The sequence below is a fragment of the Acipenser ruthenus genome, chromosome 10 (assembly GCF_902713425.1).
Source record: "Acipenser ruthenus chromosome 10, fAciRut3.2 maternal haplotype, whole genome shotgun sequence".
Taxonomy (NCBI): Eukaryota; Metazoa; Chordata; class Actinopteri; order Acipenseriformes; family Acipenseridae; genus Acipenser; species Acipenser ruthenus.
Genome location: NC_081198.1, coordinates 19,504,529 through 19,523,687, shown reverse-complemented (window position 1 = coordinate 19,523,687; position 19,159 = coordinate 19,504,529). Strand labels below are relative to the sequence as shown.

At 41.6% G+C, this 19,159-nt stretch overlaps 1 protein-coding gene across 5 annotated transcripts in view; it reads left to right on the top strand.

Annotated features, from left to right (window-relative positions):
- lhx4 (LIM homeobox 4) overlaps positions 1-16,952 on the top strand; it is a 45,955-nt gene extending 29,003 nt beyond the window's left edge. For 3 of the 5 annotated variants that reach the window (XM_059031933.1, XM_059031936.1, XM_034008766.3), the window contains exons 2-7: positions 1,684-1,855; positions 3,293-3,424; positions 9,129-9,331; positions 11,663-11,817; positions 12,494-12,665; positions 13,685-16,952. In XM_059031933.1, coding sequence (XP_058887916.1) covers positions 1,684-1,855; positions 3,293-3,424; positions 9,129-9,331; positions 11,663-11,817; positions 12,494-12,665; positions 13,685-14,058 — 1,208 coding nt within the window. In that variant the 3' untranslated portion in view covers positions 14,059-16,952. The remainder of the gene's footprint in view (positions 1-1,683; positions 1,856-3,292; positions 3,425-9,128; positions 9,332-11,662; positions 11,818-12,493; positions 12,666-13,684) is intronic. The other 2 variants (XM_059031934.1, XM_034008774.3) reach the window with 1 other exon arrangement.
- Positions 16,953-19,159: the final 2,207 nt, after the last annotated feature.

Genomic DNA, 19,159 nt, shown 5'->3' with positions numbered 1-19,159 from the left:
TGCATCACAAGGACGACTGACTGAATCAGACAATTGTGCAGGAGATGTGTGTGACTCAACTGGAAACATTTAAAATATGCGCCAGTTATCGGAGACAGATTCTGAGTGTACCATCAAAAGCACATAGGTAACCGGTCAGTGATTATTTGATTTCCCCATGCAAAAGAGATTGCTGCATCGGGCACCGAAATTAGAGCGGCCAGGAGCCATATAATAAATCAATCAATCAATCAAATTTATTTTGTATAGCGCCTTTCATGCCAAGGCTTCCCAAAGCACTTCACATGACAAATAAACATACTATACAATAATATAATATACAATAAAATATCAAAAAACATCCAAAAACAAATGGGGGAAAAAATAAATAAATAAAATAAATAAATATTAACAAAATTCTAAAATAGGCCATCCCAATCTACAAAAAGGCCTCTGCATAAAGATGTGTTTTAAGCCTGGATCTAAATGTATTTATTGAGTCAGCGTTACGGATTTCAATTGGAAGATTGTACAAGCATTTTCATAACACATCGGTAACGATATCCTCCTCGACAGCCGATCTGATTGAGATCAGTCGATTGAATGGGACGTTATCAAGCAAAAACCATCCCATAGGAATGGGCCAGTAGGTACCTACTAGCCTACTAACCCCTAAATCTACCCCCTACCCCTAAACCTAATGTCTACCACTAACCTAATCTCTACCCCCAAAACCTAATCTCAACCCCTAAACCTAAGTGTAAGGTAATTTGTACTATTATTTCAACACCACTTTTTTTAGCGCCCTCTAGCAGCTACTACATCCGACGTCCATTAATTTAAAGCGCTTTATCCGTACCTACTCTACCTGTTGGGAGGCTAGTAGGTACCTACTGGACCATTCCTATGGGATGATTTTTGCCTGATAACGTCCCATTCAATCGACTGATCTCAATCAGAGCGGGTGCTCGACTACATCAGTGCCAGTCCATCGTTAATTAAAACTTGAAAAATAGCCTGTTGTTACACTATTGATATTTTTGGCTGACTATTAGTTATAACTACATTCTTTCTTTCTTTCCTTCTTTCTTTCCTTCTTTCTTTCTTTCTTTCTTTCTTTCTTTCTTTCTTTCTTTCTTTCTTTCTTTCTTTCTTTCTTTCATTACTCCTACCATACCGAAAATAAGCAGACGGGTTAACTGCATGCCTGCCCGCGCTGTGACACTAACAGATTGCTCCATAATGCTTGTGGAGGGGTCAGACGGGCAGGCAGGCAACGCATTCTGAGACTACTTAAACATTTTGGGCCCTGTTACTGGAGCAAGTGCAAAGACATAACAGTGAGGGTCACAGTAATTTCACAGTAATTTCACAAACATTTCAATAAATAGGAAACATTGAAGTTATATGCATAGGTTTATGATATTACGGTATTATACAGCTACTAAATAACAACAGAAATGCAATAAAAGATGCAATAAAATCATTTATGTTTTTGGTAATTTTAACAAACTCCTCAATTTTGATTTAATCTAATAAATCTATGAGGCTATATTCACATAGATTTAAATCACTGGCTAGGTACAGCCTTAGGTACAGTTTCATGAGTAACAATGTTTTATTCAGTGAAAGGCTCTTCTTTAGCTGAGTTTGGGTGTAGGAATGTTGCCCAGCTGTGACAGTTTCCTCTCTTCTCATCCCCAGAGATCCCTCAGTGTGCTGGCTGTAACCAACACATCCTGGACAAGTTCATCCTGAAGGTGCTGGACCGCCACTGGCATGGCAAGTGCTTGAAGTGCGCTGACTGCCAAGTACTGCTGGCAGACAAGTGTTTCTCGAGGGCGGGGAATGTCTACTGCAAAGAGGATTTCTTTAAGTGAGTGCGGCCTTTCTTTCTCTTTAACAGCGCTAGGGAGCAGAGTGGTGGAAGTTTTACAAATAGACGACCTGTGATGGGCTGACATTGTAGCTGTCTTTGTGCTATTTACATTCTTTATTGAAGCAGGTAGAACTGAGAACAGCTTCTAAACAACAGTGGTGACCTGGGGAGGGGAGAAATGTTTTTTGATATTTATCCAGGAGGCCATTGAGCTTATCCAAGAGCTTCTTTGAGTTGTAGTGGATCTTTGTTTAAGTCCACAGAGCAGAGAGGACCATGGTCACCAACACCACACACTGTAGCACCTGATTTTACATGGAGGTTCCCCTACAAGTACTGACCAGGCCCTCACTCGCTTAGCTTCAGATCTAACTAGAGTAGGCTTTCGCGTGGGGTGGCTGCACGCCATGGTTCCTTAGTACCTTAGTACTCCTTAGGGCTCCTCAGTACAGGATCACTGCATTGCCACTGAAGCACACTCGGAAACGTTCCTGCTACACGGGTATTAGAGTCCCTACACTGTGAGAGTTACCAGAGCACTAACTAGGGCATTGCACTCCAAGCTCTTACTTACGTTATCAGTGGACCTCCTTTAATTCAGGATATGCAGATACTTCCAGCACAGTCATACATGGTGCTAAAGCAAGCAAAGAACCAGAAGGTGTGGGCGATCATCATAAGATGTAAAGCCTTGGTGAGCACTTCTTTAACTGGGGGAAGTGATATTATTGCGAGTGCTCATTTGAGATAAGTCTTGGTTAGCAATCCTTTACTGAGTCTTCTTTAAAACACAGACATTTAAATAATCCAATGACTAGTGAAATGACTGTTGTCTGTAGCCCTAATTGAATTGCAAACCAGTGTTGGGGTTTTATATACCTGCTGGGCTGATTGGAACTTTCATCTGGATGAACAGAGAAAACAGCAATACAAACAAAAGTAGGCTGTACTAGAGGTCAAGGGAATGGTAGCCAAAGCTTAAAATACCTCCCCCCCTTTAAATGTGATTAAATTATATTTGTGCTTGTTTTTTAATTTAATTTGGAAAATGTAACCGCTACATCCTTGCACCTCTCACTCCCTGTGTTGTAGATCACATGGTAAAAGGACTGAAAGCACAGGAAGTGACTTGCTACGAGGAAGCAACAGCAACTGTTAATATGTTGCATTGTATAGGATGTATCAGCATAGGATGCAAAAGATTTACAACCAAAGAGGATGCAGTGCTAATGTTGCTTGTGCTTACAAGATCGGAGACAATGGATTTTGAAACCTTGGTTAGCACTCCTTTAAAGGGGGTCAGTGATAATGTTGCTAGTGCTAGTGCAATGCATTTTGAAACCTTGGTTAGCAATTCATTTACACATTTTTAAGTAGTTTTAAAACTCTTAGCAGCAAATGTAAACTGGAAAGGGAACTTTGCTCTCCCTCCAGCATCGAGCAAAGGGGGACTCTAATACCTGGGGGACAAGAACCCAAGATGGAGGCGAGGGCTGCTGGCTTTAGTGTTGCCCGTGAAGAAGTGGGGGGGACCCAAGAGAGAGACTTTTCAAAGTTATATACAAGGTAAACTCCAGCGACTATGGTACTAAAGGGAAGGACAACTAGCTGATGGGTTAACAGCTCCTTTTATACCATCCTGACCATAGCGTGTTGGGGGCACCCCCTATTGGATTGCACTTCTCCCCATGCTGTTTATCGCATACTGCAAGCTGTACATTCATGTGATCAATACATTCACTGGAGTGCCATGCCCAAACTGCCTAGTTGAACCACTTGCTTACTTAAATGTATTGGTATCCCTGGGTAGATAGTATTCAAATACTATTCATGCACAGTTTAATGAGCAAGTGCATTGGTAACCAAACATTGTTTTTCTAAGATTAACCAAATTCACTTCTCCATTTACAAGCAGAATGAAAAGGTGGAATATCTGTTCTTCATGGTCTCTGCAATGCCATTGTATATCCCCTGTACTATTCTATGGGATTTGCCATGGTTCTGTGTATTTCTGAGTTCTGCTGCTCCAATATTGAGCTCTTCACATGTTTCTCCAAATCTGCCTTCACCTATTTTTTTGTTGCTTTGAGTAGAATCATAAGTGCTGGGACTGAACAGCCTTCTACTCCAATCATGTGACTATGCAACCTTTCAACTCTGCCAGCCCCACCTACTTTTTGTCTATATAAATGGGCTGACAGAGTTGAACGATCATACTATCACATGACTGGAGCAGGATGAGGAAGGCTGTTCAATCCCAGCACTGAGGATTCTTTGCTCAAAGCAGCTCAAAACTAGATGAAGGCAGATTTAGAGAGTGTGAAGAACTGAGATCCCAGAACCACTCATAATGTTTGCTAACACCATAGAATAGAAACAGATATATATATATATATATATATATATATATATATATATATATATATATATATATATATATATATATATATATATAAAAACTGAATGAATATGACTTTTAAAGCATGTTACTCTTGTGAGATGTCTTGCTTATTGAAATCTTGATCTTGATTATTGATTCAGGATAATAGTGTATATATATATATATATATATATATATATATATATAATTTATCCAATTAATTCCACCCTTCAAAGAAGTTATTCCATTAATTTCACTTTAATTGCATTTCCCAGACAGCCACCCCTCCAATTCCCACTTGCTCAGTGCTGGCGGTGAGGGCAGACCTGGTGAAAGCTGGTTGACATTTTCCTAGGATTTAACCTTCTTACTGACCCAAATCCAGGAAAGATTACATTTTAAACCCAAATTGGACTAAATAAAAATCTAAATCTTTAATCACCTTTCCAGTTTAATGCACATCTGTTCCGTTCGCACACAGCCCAGCATTCTGGTGCCCTTTTAGCTCAGAGTGTTCAGGAGGTTTTCTGACCTGAGCATATGTTTGTAACATTGCTTGGGAGCTGCATTTACTTGTTTCACTTATATTTCAAGGTCTCCCCTGCCACCTTAACACCACAATAGCACGCTGTTTATTTTAGCTTTGCATAGAATTCACTGTTAGTCTTGGCTTGTTTTGTGGGGGGGACGGGGGGGTGGTGGGGGGGACTAGTTTCTGTGTTATAATCTAGATTTCAGACAAGAAATCAGTCGCTTCTGGAAAGTTTTTCATCACTTTTGTCTGCGATGTCTACTCATTTTCAGAAACAGAGCTATCAAATCCTGATTGCTTACAAATAAGAATGCAACACATTCTATTGGAATTGAGACTGGAAATTAGTTTGTTAAATGTATATTTCATTTTATCAATGTTGTCCAAAGCATTCTGATGAGAGAACTCAATCTCCATTGCTAACCCAGCTGAGTAGAACTTGAACATCACTAGATTACAGTTACCCAACAAGATCCAAATGGGACCCCATGGGAACATAAATACAGCCCACCCTTATTTGCTTGTCTGCTTCAACCTTTGTGGAGGTCTCCCCTCATTGGTACATTGAGAGACATAATAAAAATGAATAGGGCTAACAGTGCAGAGGAATTCAAACTGCATTGCAACGCAGACAAATGCACCACAGCTTCAGAGCCAATGTCATTTGTATTGATTTGAAATTGCAGTTACAAGGTTCGGAGCTATACTGCATTTAAACTATAGGCTATTACATGTTTGTCCCGATTTCAATGCTCCTTCATTGCAATTAAAGTGCACTTGTTCTCCTAAATGTTCTGTCTTGAATATTCCATCTTTCATTCTTACTAAGAAATGTCCACATTTATCCACTGCTAGCATAGGCACATAATCAAGGCACTTTGTGTCATTTTTTGGTTTAGCATAGCAACTCTCTTATTGTTTTGCTGTTGATTTTAAAGGAGTGCTGACCAAGGCTTTAAAATCCATGTCAATATTTCTCAATATGCACTTCCAAAATATATCAATCAATCAATCAATCAATCAATCTTTATTTTACATAGTGCCTTTCATAGTGGACCACCATCACAAAGCGCTTTACAAGATGCAGTAACAACAAGAAAATCCATAATACTTTAATACAGAGAAATGCATAATACATGATATACAGTTAAAAAAACAACAACAATACATAATACATTAAATACAATGGAAAGTGCATAATACATGATAGTAGCATAATACATTAAATAGTAGCAGCAACAGCAGCTAATAGCAGATATCAGGCTTAAAGAGCATGGAAAGCAAGAGAGAACAGGTGGGTCTTGAGAGTTGATTTAAAGCGAGCGACGGTGGGAGCATCACACGCCAAAGCTGGGAGAGATTTCCAAAGAGTCGGAGCCATGAAGCTAAACGAGCGTTCTCCAAGTGTGGTGCACTTTTGCTTGGGGATAACAAGCAGGTCAGAGTCTGAGGACCTCAGCTTGCGGGCAGAGACATAGCGGGTCAGCAGGTTGAGGAGGTACTCGGGACCTGTGTGATGAAGGGCATTGTAGGTGAGCAGGAGAGTTTTGAAAATAATCCTGAACTTTACAGGTAGCCAGTGCAGCAAGGCAAGACAGGGGGTGATGTGATCATGTTTTTTACATCTGGTAAGGATCCTGGCAGTGACATTCTGAACTAGTTGCAGTCAGTTTATGGTGTGTGCAGGGAGACCACCATATAGAGAGTTACAGTAGCTGAGTCGCGAGGAGACAAATGCATGACAAAGTATCTCCACATCCGGGAGGGAAAGGTAGGGTCGGACTTTGGAGATGTTTCGAAGATGGTAGAATGAAGATTTGACCAAGGAGGAGATGTGGGCATCAAAGGAGAGGTTGCTGTCAAGAAGTACACCAAGGCTTCGTACTGTGGGGGAAGGCAGCAGCAGACAGTTTCCGAGGTTCAGGGCAGCTATATTTAGATTCTTAAGTTGAGTTTTAGATCCTACTAGAAGGAGTTCAGATTTGCTAGTGTTCAGCTGAACCAGGCCTCGATGTCTTGAATGCAAACCGAGAGCCGGACCATGGCAGAGGGGCTTCCAGGGTCGAGTTTTAAGTAGAGCTGGGTGTCGTCAGCATAGGAGGGAAACATGAGGCTGTGTTGGCGGATGAGGTGACCCAAAGGAAGCATGCAGATATTGAAGAGAAGGGGCCTAAGAACAGATCCTTGGGGGACACCACAAGTGACTGGGTTTGCAACACCACTGCGTCCAGCACAGAAAACAGACTGCATGCGTCCGAATAGGTAAGAGGACATTCAGGAGAGACAGGTTCCAGAGATCCCAGCATACTTCTGAAGGCAGTCAAGAAGAATGCCATAATCTATGGTGTCAAAAGCGGCTGTTAGGTCAAGGAGGACAAGCACAGATGGAGCACCAGCATCAGCATTGAGCAGGAGATCATTCACAATCCGGAGCAAAGCAGTTTCAGTACTGTGATGCGGCTGAAAACCAGACTGTAGAGATTCAAGCAGATTGTTATCCATAAGGTGTTTCATAAGATGACTGGCTACAGCCCTTTCAAGAGTTTTTGAGAGAAAAGGGAGATTGGAGATGGGACAGAAATGAGATAAGTCAGCCGGGTCAAGGGAGGGTTTTTTGAGTAACGGCGTAACTCGGGCAAGCTTAAGGGCAGCAGGAACCGAGCCAGAGTCCAGGGACAGGTTGAGAGTGTGCATAATGGAAGGAGCAAGATCAGAAGCACAGAGACGGACAAGGTTAGTCGGCCAGGGTTCCAGGGGGCACGTGGCAGTAGTTGATTTTGACAGTAAGCCGGAGACATCAGCAATGGAGCGATGAGAGAAGGAGGAGAGGGCGGAAGGGGCAACTGAGTAGTATAAACAAAAACCTAAAGATCAACACAAGAAAGAGTGTGGCCTGTGATAATGCTGCTAGTGCTGATAAGAAGTAAAGCAATGAGCTCTGTGTAGTTCTAGATCATACAATACAGTGTCACTAAAAATAATCCACACAGTTAACACCAAGTTTCAATGACTATAGTTCCATACGTTACAATGATAATGTAATAAATCCAAATGGTTAATTTCTGATATCAAGATGTGTACTGTTGATAGCAGCACTGGTATATACAGTTTTTGATATCAGTGATTATAATGCTCTTATTAAAACAAATGAAATGCTTGATCCATTTTAAAAATGACTTGCCAGGCAGGCTGTCTTGGACAGCTTTTGACAAGACACTCTTTGAGTACGTGGCCACCTAAAGTTTTTCTTTTCATTCGATTCAATTTCTTCAGCATTAAAGAACAAATTAGCTTTGACTTTTATCCAAAACAGGATCAGCCTGCTTTTACTAAATCACGTTTGGTGCTTTAATGTCAGAAGCTTCAGTGAGACTAAAAGGGGAGTGAGTCAGAGAGCGGAAGCTAACTTTATTAGGTGGCCCCTGGGACAGGATTTATTTTATTTTTGTATACATTCAAAAAGCAACAGAAAGCAAGCCCGATCTCAGGGAGGGGAAAGCAGCTGCTTGTGAACAATATACAGTATCTAGAGATTGTACTTAATGCAATCTACCAAGATTCACTTGAACAATGGAGTTTGTATTTGGATTTTCACAAAGCAAATGTACAATAGAAACATAACACGTGCCTACTAAATAGCTTGGTATATTTAAAATATTTTAATAAGTGAGCCATCCCACAAGTGCAGTGGTACCCCAGCTGCTACCCATTATAAAGGCAGAATGAACATGCATTGCCCATTTAAACCCCCCTGCCCCCCCCCCCCCCCCCCCCCCGTTTCACGTAATATTTAGCTTGTACTAAATCACTGGGACATGGCCCCACTTTAGAAACTTGAACGTGATCACAAATTAATACATGGTTAGAATGAAAGGGGTCTAGGTTTTCTAAATGTTTTTTTAAATAACATATCTGAAACTGCAGGTGAACAGTTGAGAGGAGCTAGCTGCCGCATGTGGTGTTATGGCAGGTAACAGGAATTCCAATGAAAGAAAGTGACTTGTCACATAATACACTATTCATGGGTCTTTCAATACAAACGAAAATATTTGTACTCAAAACCTACTAATTGGTTTTGTCAGTTTCAAGTCTTCCCAATTACATTAGAGTCAAAGGAGCTTTTACTTTCCATAAAAACTTATCAGTTTTCATAGCACCGGAGAAGATGAGAAAGGTCCATATATTTTTTCACTAATATTGTTGAGGGTTTAAGAATATCTATGTTGATTTAATTTGTTTTCCCGCTATAATATCAATCTTGAACAGATGGAGTTCCTATTTCTGTAGCAGAAGCAACATTCATTGTCAGACTGTGCCCATGGCAGCAGCACACTGTGATGGCTCTGTTTGTGTTCCAGGCGCTTTGGGACGAAGTGTGCCTCGTGCCAGCAGGGGATCCCCCCCACACAGGTGGTGCGGAAAGCCCAAGACTTTGTTTACCACCTGCACTGCTTCGCCTGCGTCATGTGCAACCGCCAGCTGGCCACGGGAGATGAATTCTACCTCATGGAGGACGGGAGGCTGGTGTGTAAAGAAGACTACGAGACGGCCAAGCAGAATGGTGAGAGATGGAGCAGAGCACCTGGACAGGTTTCTCACTGTGTGTGTGTGTATAGAGCAGAGCACCTGGACAGGTTTCTCACTGTGTGTCTTTGAGAGATGGAGCAGAGCACCTGGACAGGTTTCTTACTGTGTGTGTGAGAGAGATGGAGCAGAGCACCTGGACAGGTTTCTCACTGTGTGTGTGTGAGAGATGGAGCAGAGCACCTGGACAGGTTTCTCACTGTGTGTGTGTGAGAGATGGAGCAGAGCACCTGGACAGGTTTCTCACTGTGTGTGTGTGAGAGATGGAGCAGAGCACCTGGACAGGTTTCTCACTGTGTGTGTGTTGTGTGTAATAGAAAGTCCTGTCCATCTGCTCTGCTGGATGCAGCTTGTCTGTTCTGGCACAGCAGTCAGACAGACAGACAAACAGACAGACAGACAGACAGACAGGCAGACAGACAGACAGACAGACAGATCGACACACAGACAGACAGACAGACAGACAGACAGACAGGCAGACAGACAGAACGACAGATAGACAGACAGACAGACAGACAGACAGACAGACAGACAGGCAGACAGACAGACAGACAGACAGATCGACACACAGACAGACAGACAGACAGACAGACAGACAGAACGACAGATAGACAGACAGACAGACAGACAGACAGACACACACACAGTCAGGCAGACAGACAGACAGGCAGACAGTCAGGCAGACAGACAGACAGACACACAGACAGACACACAGACACACAGTCAGGCAGACAGACAGACAGGCAGGCAGCACATCTGGAGATCTGTTATTCAATCCCCACTCACTACTTGTGTTAAGGACACTGACGTACATTCCCAGCAGTTCCTTACAGATGCATCTTCCGTTTCAGAAACTACAGGACACTTGGCATCACAATGAGGGCTCTGGTATTAATTCCTATTCATCCCTACTGTGGATGTGCTGGTTCGTCTTGTACACAGATGCAGGTCTCAAATAAAAACACCTACAGTCTAATGGATAGTACAGTAATATTTTGTTTTGCAGCAAGAGAAACAGTGATAATTATATTCCTCTTATAATAGAGCAAATCAGTTGGCTGCTGCCATCTCCTGCTGCTTAAAAATGGTAAAAATGCAGCTTTATTCTATTGAAATCTGGTAAAATATTTTACAACCTCATAGGTACTTCATAGGGCTGCCATTGGTAGAATGGGACCAACTATGCCCTTCTCCAATGATCTTGTATGGCAACACTGACAGTGGCATAAATCGTTGAAAAACAAAACAAAACTAGAACCCTCACAAATCAGAGTTGAATCCTATTAAATCCTATTTTTGAGAGGAGAAAAAGTGCTAGTTTTATTTTTTTTTTATTCTGTAATATTGCTGTGAAGTTTTCCTAATTACACTCTGCAGTAGCCGTCTTGCATTGTCAGTGTTAAAAATGCTTGACCTCTTTATTACAGGAAAAAATCACAATAAAACAATATATCTCAGCGGTCTTGAATGTTTTGGTAATTAAGTGTAAAGTTGAAGTGACCTCTTATGGATTGCACACTAAAAGCCCTGACTCCTCATCAATTTAAATTTCTCCTCAGTCCTGATGGATCATGCTAAGTGATGTAATGCATATTTATACTGGGGTCTCAATAATTCCCGACTCCCTACATCCCCTCAGGGGAGAGATTTATAACCACTGGGAGATATTGCACTATGATTAATGTCATACTCATTTTTTATACAATCCTATTCTCTGATCTGGGATCCCAGTGTTTGGGAAACTTCTCTTCATCCTGTTGGGAGGACTGTATGTACCAGTCATGAGAGGTCCAGACATAATAGAGTCATGAAAATAAGGGCTCCCTCTTTCTACTCACATGGGATCTTGTTTTAATCTTGTGTAGCAAATCGAGCTAGACAGAAGGCGGCTTAGAATACACCTAGTCTGAGAATGCTTTTTTAGAAGTATGCTTCAGAAGATATTGATGACTATAAAGTATAACCCTTATAAATGTATCAAACGCAGTTTAGAAATCCCTTTCAAGACAATTTAATTTGTTAGATATTTGTTGGAAAAGTTTTGAAAAGTTACTGTTGTTGATATCTTAAATCTATATTTTATCATTGCAATGGAGAGCTTTCTCTAACAATATTGGATGTTATGTGGATGCAAAATGCTTAAACAACGATTTATTCAGAACAATGAGGCGATGCCAAGCAGGAGAGGTAGAGCTCTGTGGCCCTGGATCTGTGAAAAGATTTGCTGCAAAGCCTTGCATCACATTCCTCCAAAGGTGATTGTAAAGCCTTTTTGAAGTCAGTGTCATGACGAGTGTTTCTATTGCAGATGATTCTGAGGCAGGAGCCAAGAGGCCGCGGACGACGATCACCGCCAAGCAGCTGGAGACGTTAAAGAGCGCGTACAAGAACTCCCCAAAGCCTGCGCGCCACGTCCGGGAGCAGCTGTCCTCCGAGACAGGCCTGGACATGAGGGTGGTGCAGGTGAGCAGCCTCCTCTCCTCACACAGGCACTGCAGGCTGCTGCAACACAACATGAGAAGCAAACAGCTTCACAGTGCCAAAGAGCTTTTGCTTAGTGGTGCTAGTTTGGTTGTACCTTGCCAGAAAAAGAGATTCTTTGACGATTGCCTCTTAGTTTCTTCCACTGCGTCTGTTTCCTTTTTCTTGTTATTTAAAGCTGGTCAGCACAAACTCTCACTTACAAGATCTTCCTTCAGGTTTTTTATTTCAAAGCCTGGTAATTATGTTGTGTAAATCTCTGTAATAACATTTTGTGTACATTTGCACTTTAATAATTGAGCAAAACATAACAATGTATACAGAATTGAAGATTTATACTTTAAAATACACTTACAAAGATTTGAAAATATAACCGTTGCAGTGTACTCTCATAGAGGAGACATCATGAAAGGAGAACAGATCATCAATAACAGTGGCAACTGGATGAAGGAGTCTCTTTACTGCTTGTCTTTGTCTCCTCCCCTCCCCCCCACGCTCCAGCACAGCCTCCCCTCCCCCCCACGCTCCAGCACAGCCTCCCCTCTTCACCTCTTTCTCCCTCGCTACCTTCCTCTCCCTCTCTTTCCATTCCAGAAGGTAATGCCCTGGTGTTTTGGGTTTGAATTGGTGCACTTCACTGTCTGATCTCCCTCTCCAGGTTTGGTTCCAGAACCGGCGAGCGAAGGAGAAGCGCTTGAAGAAGGACGCGGGCCGACATCGCTGGGGGCAGTTCTACAAGAACGTGAAGCGCAGCCGTGGAGCCAACAAGCACGAGAAGGAGAGCTCGGCTGAGGACGGGGGGCTCAGTGACAGCGAGCTCAGCTTCAGAGGTGGTCAAAGAACCGAGCAGACCAGCCATTCATCACAGCATGGCTACTTCAATTCGTTTTGTGTAGGGTTAACAGCTAGTTTCATAGACCTTGATTAGCGCTTACCTAAACTTTAGGTAATCCAAGATTAGTGCCAATCAGGGTCTGTGAAAGGTTTAAGGTTGTGGATGAACTTCTTAAAGCATCACAATATCCCCTCTTACAATATCACTCACGAATGACTCTGATGAAAGAACTAGCCCACATGTTAGTTATGCTGAGTAAGATTCTTCTAGCTTTAACTGAGTGTATGATACTTTTGAAGTTGTGGATGAATGGCCCACAGTATTTCAGTGATACAGCACCTTTCATAGTGATTTAAGGCAAAACGTTTGTCTCGTTGACATAGCTTCATAAATGTTCGTCTGAAGTTATGAATACAATTATAATAAAAGCTAATTAGAAAAAATCTTCATACAGCACATGAGAAAATTAGCTAAAAGTTTGTATATATGCCTACAGCATTTGTGATTCAGTATAATCATTTTCCTCTAAATCTCCCTTGATTTGGAGCTTGCTTTGTGCTGGAGAATCCTAAGTGAACAGTCTTCCTCAATCCATTCAAATAATTTGAAAATATGATTTTTCAACTGAGCCAGCTCTGCCTTTTCTCTTTCTCTCTCTCTCTCTCTCTCTCTCACTATATATATATATATATATATATATATATATATATATATATATATATATATATGGCAGGGGGCTCACACAGTTGAAAGATCTTATTGTCGTGTGATTTGAATGGAATGAGGAAGGCTGTTCAGTGCCTGACACTTAGGATTCTGCAGACAATCTCAAAGACACTCAAAACCAGGTGAAGGGAAATATACAGAAAACTCCATATTTGAGCAACAGAACCTCTTGGAATGACTGCAAACAACACAAAATAGTAAAGGGAATGTAAAGGACTGTTAAAGAGATTTGAAGAGACTTGTTCTGTAGTGTGTGAAGTAACTGTGTTGTTTGCGCTTTCTCAACAGAAGAGCAGATTCTCTCGGACCTCGGGCACTCGAACGGTGTGTTCGGTGGGGTGGGGGAGGTGGGCAGTGGGACTCTGTTGAATGGCAGCTTCCCGGTAGATGGCACAGGACCCCCCTACCACGACCTGCGGGCTGGCAGCCCCTACGGCATCCCCCAGTCTCCCTCCTCCATCGCTCACACCCCCCTGCTCAACAGCCTGGGCTTCTCCATGGACAGTCTCCTCGCCCAGGGGGGGCAGGGGGTGAGCCAGGCGCTGAGGGCCATGGCAGGGGGTCCCACCTCCGACCTGTCCACAGGCAGCAGCACGGGTTACCCAGACTTTCCAACCAGCCCGGCCTCCTGGCTCGATGAGATGGACCACTCGCAGTTCTAGAGGCTCCCTCCCGCTCCCTCCTCCCCCCTCCCTCCTCCATCCACGCTAAACACAAAGACTTTTTCTGAGAAGGTAAAGAGTTCCTGTCAATGTTTTTCAATGGCGATTCAGAGGCGGAAGTGCAGCACTTTTAAGAAACCTCAGATTTCACTTGTTATTGTTTTGAACCATGTTAAAGGCTTTCAAATTCATGTGGTTTTTATTTTGCAACATTATCACTACTGCCCCTCTCACCTCTTTTCTTAAAAGATATTTTCACTTTGTACGCTGTTGTACACCGTGTACGCTGAAGATAGCTACTTTTACCAAATATAAGACTTTAGATTAAAGGAGTTGCTTCTTCCTGGTCCAAATCACTTCCTGTGGTCTGACCTTATAGCACAGGAAGGAGTTCGGTAACATCGAGCAGTGACTTCATCTTTCTTTAAAAATCCTAAACAGACAAACAGTGGAAGGAGGGGCCATGTTGTACTGAATGACATTCATAGTGTACTAGACCAGGGTGATTTGCACTTGGGAATATGTGAGCCCTGTTCAAGTATTTGATATACAAAAAGATGTATAGTGCATAAACATGTATAATGTGTCCTAACAAACACATACCACCAGGCTGCCACACTGGATCAAAAATAAAAGTTAAGATCCCCCTACGAATTCCCCACAAGTGAGTGTTACACCTTCCAATTCTCAATCCCACACATAGACACTGCGAATTCCCCAGCAGCACGCCTAAGAAGAGCCAGTTATCAGGACACTCAGCAGAACAAGACCAGAAAGATCAGCAACAAGCAGCAAGCCAGTGTCCAGGAGAGCTGTCTACCACACAGTCTGTGTCAGTCATCATGAGTCATGTACTAGCTGTCAATGCCCCTCAGGAGCTATTTGTTGTATTGACTTGATTTTTACTTCCAATCCAATAGACCACGGTTTTACTATAATTGCTTCAAATGGTCTAAATGGATATTCTTGACTTTTAGTGAGCGGATTAGTTTGGATATAAAGGTGTGTTGAGTCAAGATGCAACATTTTTGCACCCAGGCACACATTGTATTACCTCTTATTCGCACAACATTCTTGTATGTCCATTGCTACATTTTCCATGTACCTAGAATCGCGGTTATGTGATAAAAACTTGGTGAGGACATGCTTTGGCACAAGTTATTGAGAGTATCTGAATTTTTGGATATATGGAGAGGTCTGTCTGTCTGTCACACTTACATTTTTACATGTGGATGTAGGTCATGGGTTTGCACTCAGTACTTCTGGGGTCCTAACATTGGCTGCATTGGAAGTAAGTGTGGTGGCAGAACAGACAGAACATACAGAAGAATGCTATGCAAATGAGAAGAACATGTTTTTTTAAAGCCTTCCTTATTACACTATTGATAAATAATAGCAAATACAAACGTACGGTTTAGCTATCGTTTATCCTGTAAGTATTGTTCAAATCTCAATTGATTTAAGTGGGAATGTGTTTTCTCCGACCAGCTCCAATGTCGGTGGCGCCTCTCCTAACTGCCATCAACTCTGCTTTCTCATCTACCCTGCTTTCTCATCAACACTGCTTTCACATCAACTCTGCTTTCTCATTAACTGCAATCAACACTGCTTTCTCATCAACATTGCTTCCTCATCTACACTGCTTTCTCATCAACTGCCATCAACTCTGCTTTCTCATCAACTCTGCTTTCTCATCAACTCTGCTTTCTCATCTACTCTGCTTTCTCATCAACTCTGCTTTCTCATCTACTCTGCTTTCTCATCAACTCTGCTTCCTCATCTACACTGCTTTCTCATCAACTGCCATCAACTCTGCTTTCTCATCAACTCTGCTTTCTCATCAACTCTGCTTTCTCATCTACTCTGCTTTCTCATCAACTCTGCTTTCTCATCTACTCTGCTTTCTCATCAACTGCCATCAACACTGCTTTCTCATCAACTGCCAAGCACAGAGCCTTTACTGCAATCAGACCTTTCTACAGGAGCTGGACAAGCAAACATAAACACCTGCCATTAGGTTTCAGGGCACTATGGGCAGCGATAATGGAAGAGATTCAGTGTGGCAGTCCATGAATAACAGCCTCAGATTCTTTGTCTGGTATTGCAGGTCTGTTCTCTAGAATGGCTCATACACATAGTCATCACCTATGAGACCTGACCTACATCCGGCCTATTGTGGAGGTGAAGCTTGTATATAATAAAGGACATGTGTTCATGAATTCCATTTGCAGAATTAATTAGTCAAGGGTGTGCTACACAATGCAGCTGATTCCAGTTCTTTTTCCAACCCCAGTATGACATCATCCTCATCACGTTTCAGTTTATTTTACTCAACTGAAGACACAGTGAACTCACAGTAGACCACTCTGATCTTTTCTCATTGAAAGTCAGTCTACACAGACAGGATACATTGTGTATTTCCAGTAAAGGGATGGTTTTGTATGGGGAGTTATTGAGGATGTGAAAAAAAATCCAACAACCCCTCACTTTTAATTCCTGTTCAGGACTCTGTTATTGGTATCCACTATCTAGTGATCCTGAAATAATTACCTTGTAATCTCAACATAACAAATGATGTGGTTGTGCCCCATATAATGTGCTATGTGATCCACTGGCTAAATGGAAAGACAGGGTATTGAAAATTCAAAGTGACGAGTTACGATGAAAACCCCCTTTCATTTCAAACTTTGTTGCCTCAGAACATTGGAATCATAATTGTTGTAAATTTTGTAGTTTCAAAGGTGGAGTCTTGTATCATGAACACTATTTATTGCCATGTGTCTTTGAACAAAAATAAAGGCAGTGAGTCTGTTATTTGTATATGCCTTCTGTGCGTTGGCATGAAATGTGTACAGTGAAATCTATATTAAAAATAAAGTTGACATGTCTTTGGAAATGAGTGGCTGTTCTCTTTTGATATTTATCAGTGCATTTACCCTCTTTCTGTACAGTTTTTAATCTGAAAGAATTGAGTGCTGATGAAAGAAGAGGTACACAGGTTAGTTTTGAGCCGTGCTCTGTGCTCACACAACCTGCTACAAGAAAGCTTTACTACCAATTCTCTACACTGAGACCTGAATGAACCTGCTTGCAGAGGGAGGGGAGGGTATCACTGGAACAGCACAGTGCTTTACTGCCCATTCCCCACACTGAGACTGAATGAGACTGCCTTACACTACCCATATAACGCATGATGAAGTGAATTAAATTCTACATGAAAGATACTCAAACTGTTACATAGATAAGAACGTGAGGATTAAAACTGAAAGCTGAAGATGGCCAAAAGGTGTAGATATGTCTGCACCTTTGGTAAGATTTTACCACGTTTCTTTCTACCACTGCTGCAGGACTGGTCAAGATTGGGTATAGTTTTACAATGTGGCTTTCTACTCCTGCTATGGGCCTGGTTATTAGTTCCAGGGGATGCACCGCTTTGGTTGTCTGAAATTCTACAAATAGGTTTTCAAGACAGAATAGGCATATTAACATAGTTTCAAGCACTCCTTTGATGATTTTGTTGTTTTCCATGTGTTGGGGTTGTAATAGATTCATTGTGCTCAGCAACCACAGTCTTTACAATCTTAAAAGGAGTTGACATAGTTAACCCAAACCATTACTTTAAGCACAGTACATAAACCAGGACCAGAGGACACAGCTGGAAATCAAGTGGCGATACACTTAGGACAGAGTGGTGAAAATATAGAATAGGTTACAGTCATGTTGTTGAGGCAGAAACACATGGATCCTTTAGACCCCACTTGACAAAGTTCTGAGATCAATCAGCTACTAGGAACACACAAGCTTAGATGGGCCAAATGCCCTCCACTTGTTCAAACATTTTCTTACAGTAGGTTCTTATGTATTCCCTTCAGTCTCCTAATCATTCCATAGATTTTACAAGTCATGTACTTCCATTTGTTATATCTCAGATGTGCAGTTTTAAAATAAACACACATTAAAGAAACATGTACTTTCATTTTCAAAACACATCTAGCACTATGCTAGGTTAGACATCTGTTTGCAAGCCATTCTTTCAAGTAGTGTAGTTTTGGTCATTTTGCCTGGAGGATGAAATTGCCCCAACCCCTTCAACAGCATTTTTCCTGAAATAAACCAACCAGGTGATTCCCTTGCTGAGTGACATGCCTTCAGCCAATAAGACTGCTGAGGTGACCAATGAAGTGAAACAGTAACAGACTAACAGCAAGTAAGGTACTGTATGGAAACTGAGAATTTTCTTAACCTAATGTAGCAACAAATATCATGATTTAAAAGGAAAATGCATGTGCTTCTTTCAAAACTGCTCATCCAAGCCCTTAACTAGCATCTGAGGCTGGGTTTATGACTGGTTAATGTTCACCTTGCTGCAGGCAGAAGCTTTCAGCCTCACATACCATTTGTATTTAAAGTATCTATATGAATACCTATCTTTTGCAATGTTAGTTTGTATGAAGTATACAGTATGTGAGTGTGTAGATATGTATCTGAACACATGTCTGTATACACATGTACATTCATTCTACATTCATCTGTCTAAATCATTAAGAATGTGTGTGCGTGTATGGACAGTCATACGTATATACAAATATTATCCAACACTTTTACAGCCTGTTGTGTTACAGTATAGCAGTGCCTATAGCACTGGAGTTGTGTTACAGTATAGCAGTGTCTATAGCACTGGAGTTGTGTTACAATATAGCAGTGTCTATAGCACTGGAGTTGTGTTACAGTATAGCAGTGTCTATAGCACTGGAGTTGTGTTACAGTATAGCAGTGTCTATAGCACTGGAGTTGTGTTACAATATAGCAGTGTCTATAGCACTGGAGTTGTGTTACAGTATAGCAGTGACTATAGAAGTAGAGTTGTGTCATGCTTTAGTGTTACTGGTGAGATTAGGCTCAAGGTCAGTTATAGGCAGAACATTTTAAATGGTATTTGAAGCTATTTATTCTTTAATTTTATAATTGTTCTCAATGTAATTTACACATTCATTGTGTTGCTTTTTTTTAATTCAGGTTCAAAGTCCAACTTTGTACTATGTATACCTAGAAATGACACCCTGGTTGAATCTAATGTACAACACTAATAATTTAAGTCCAA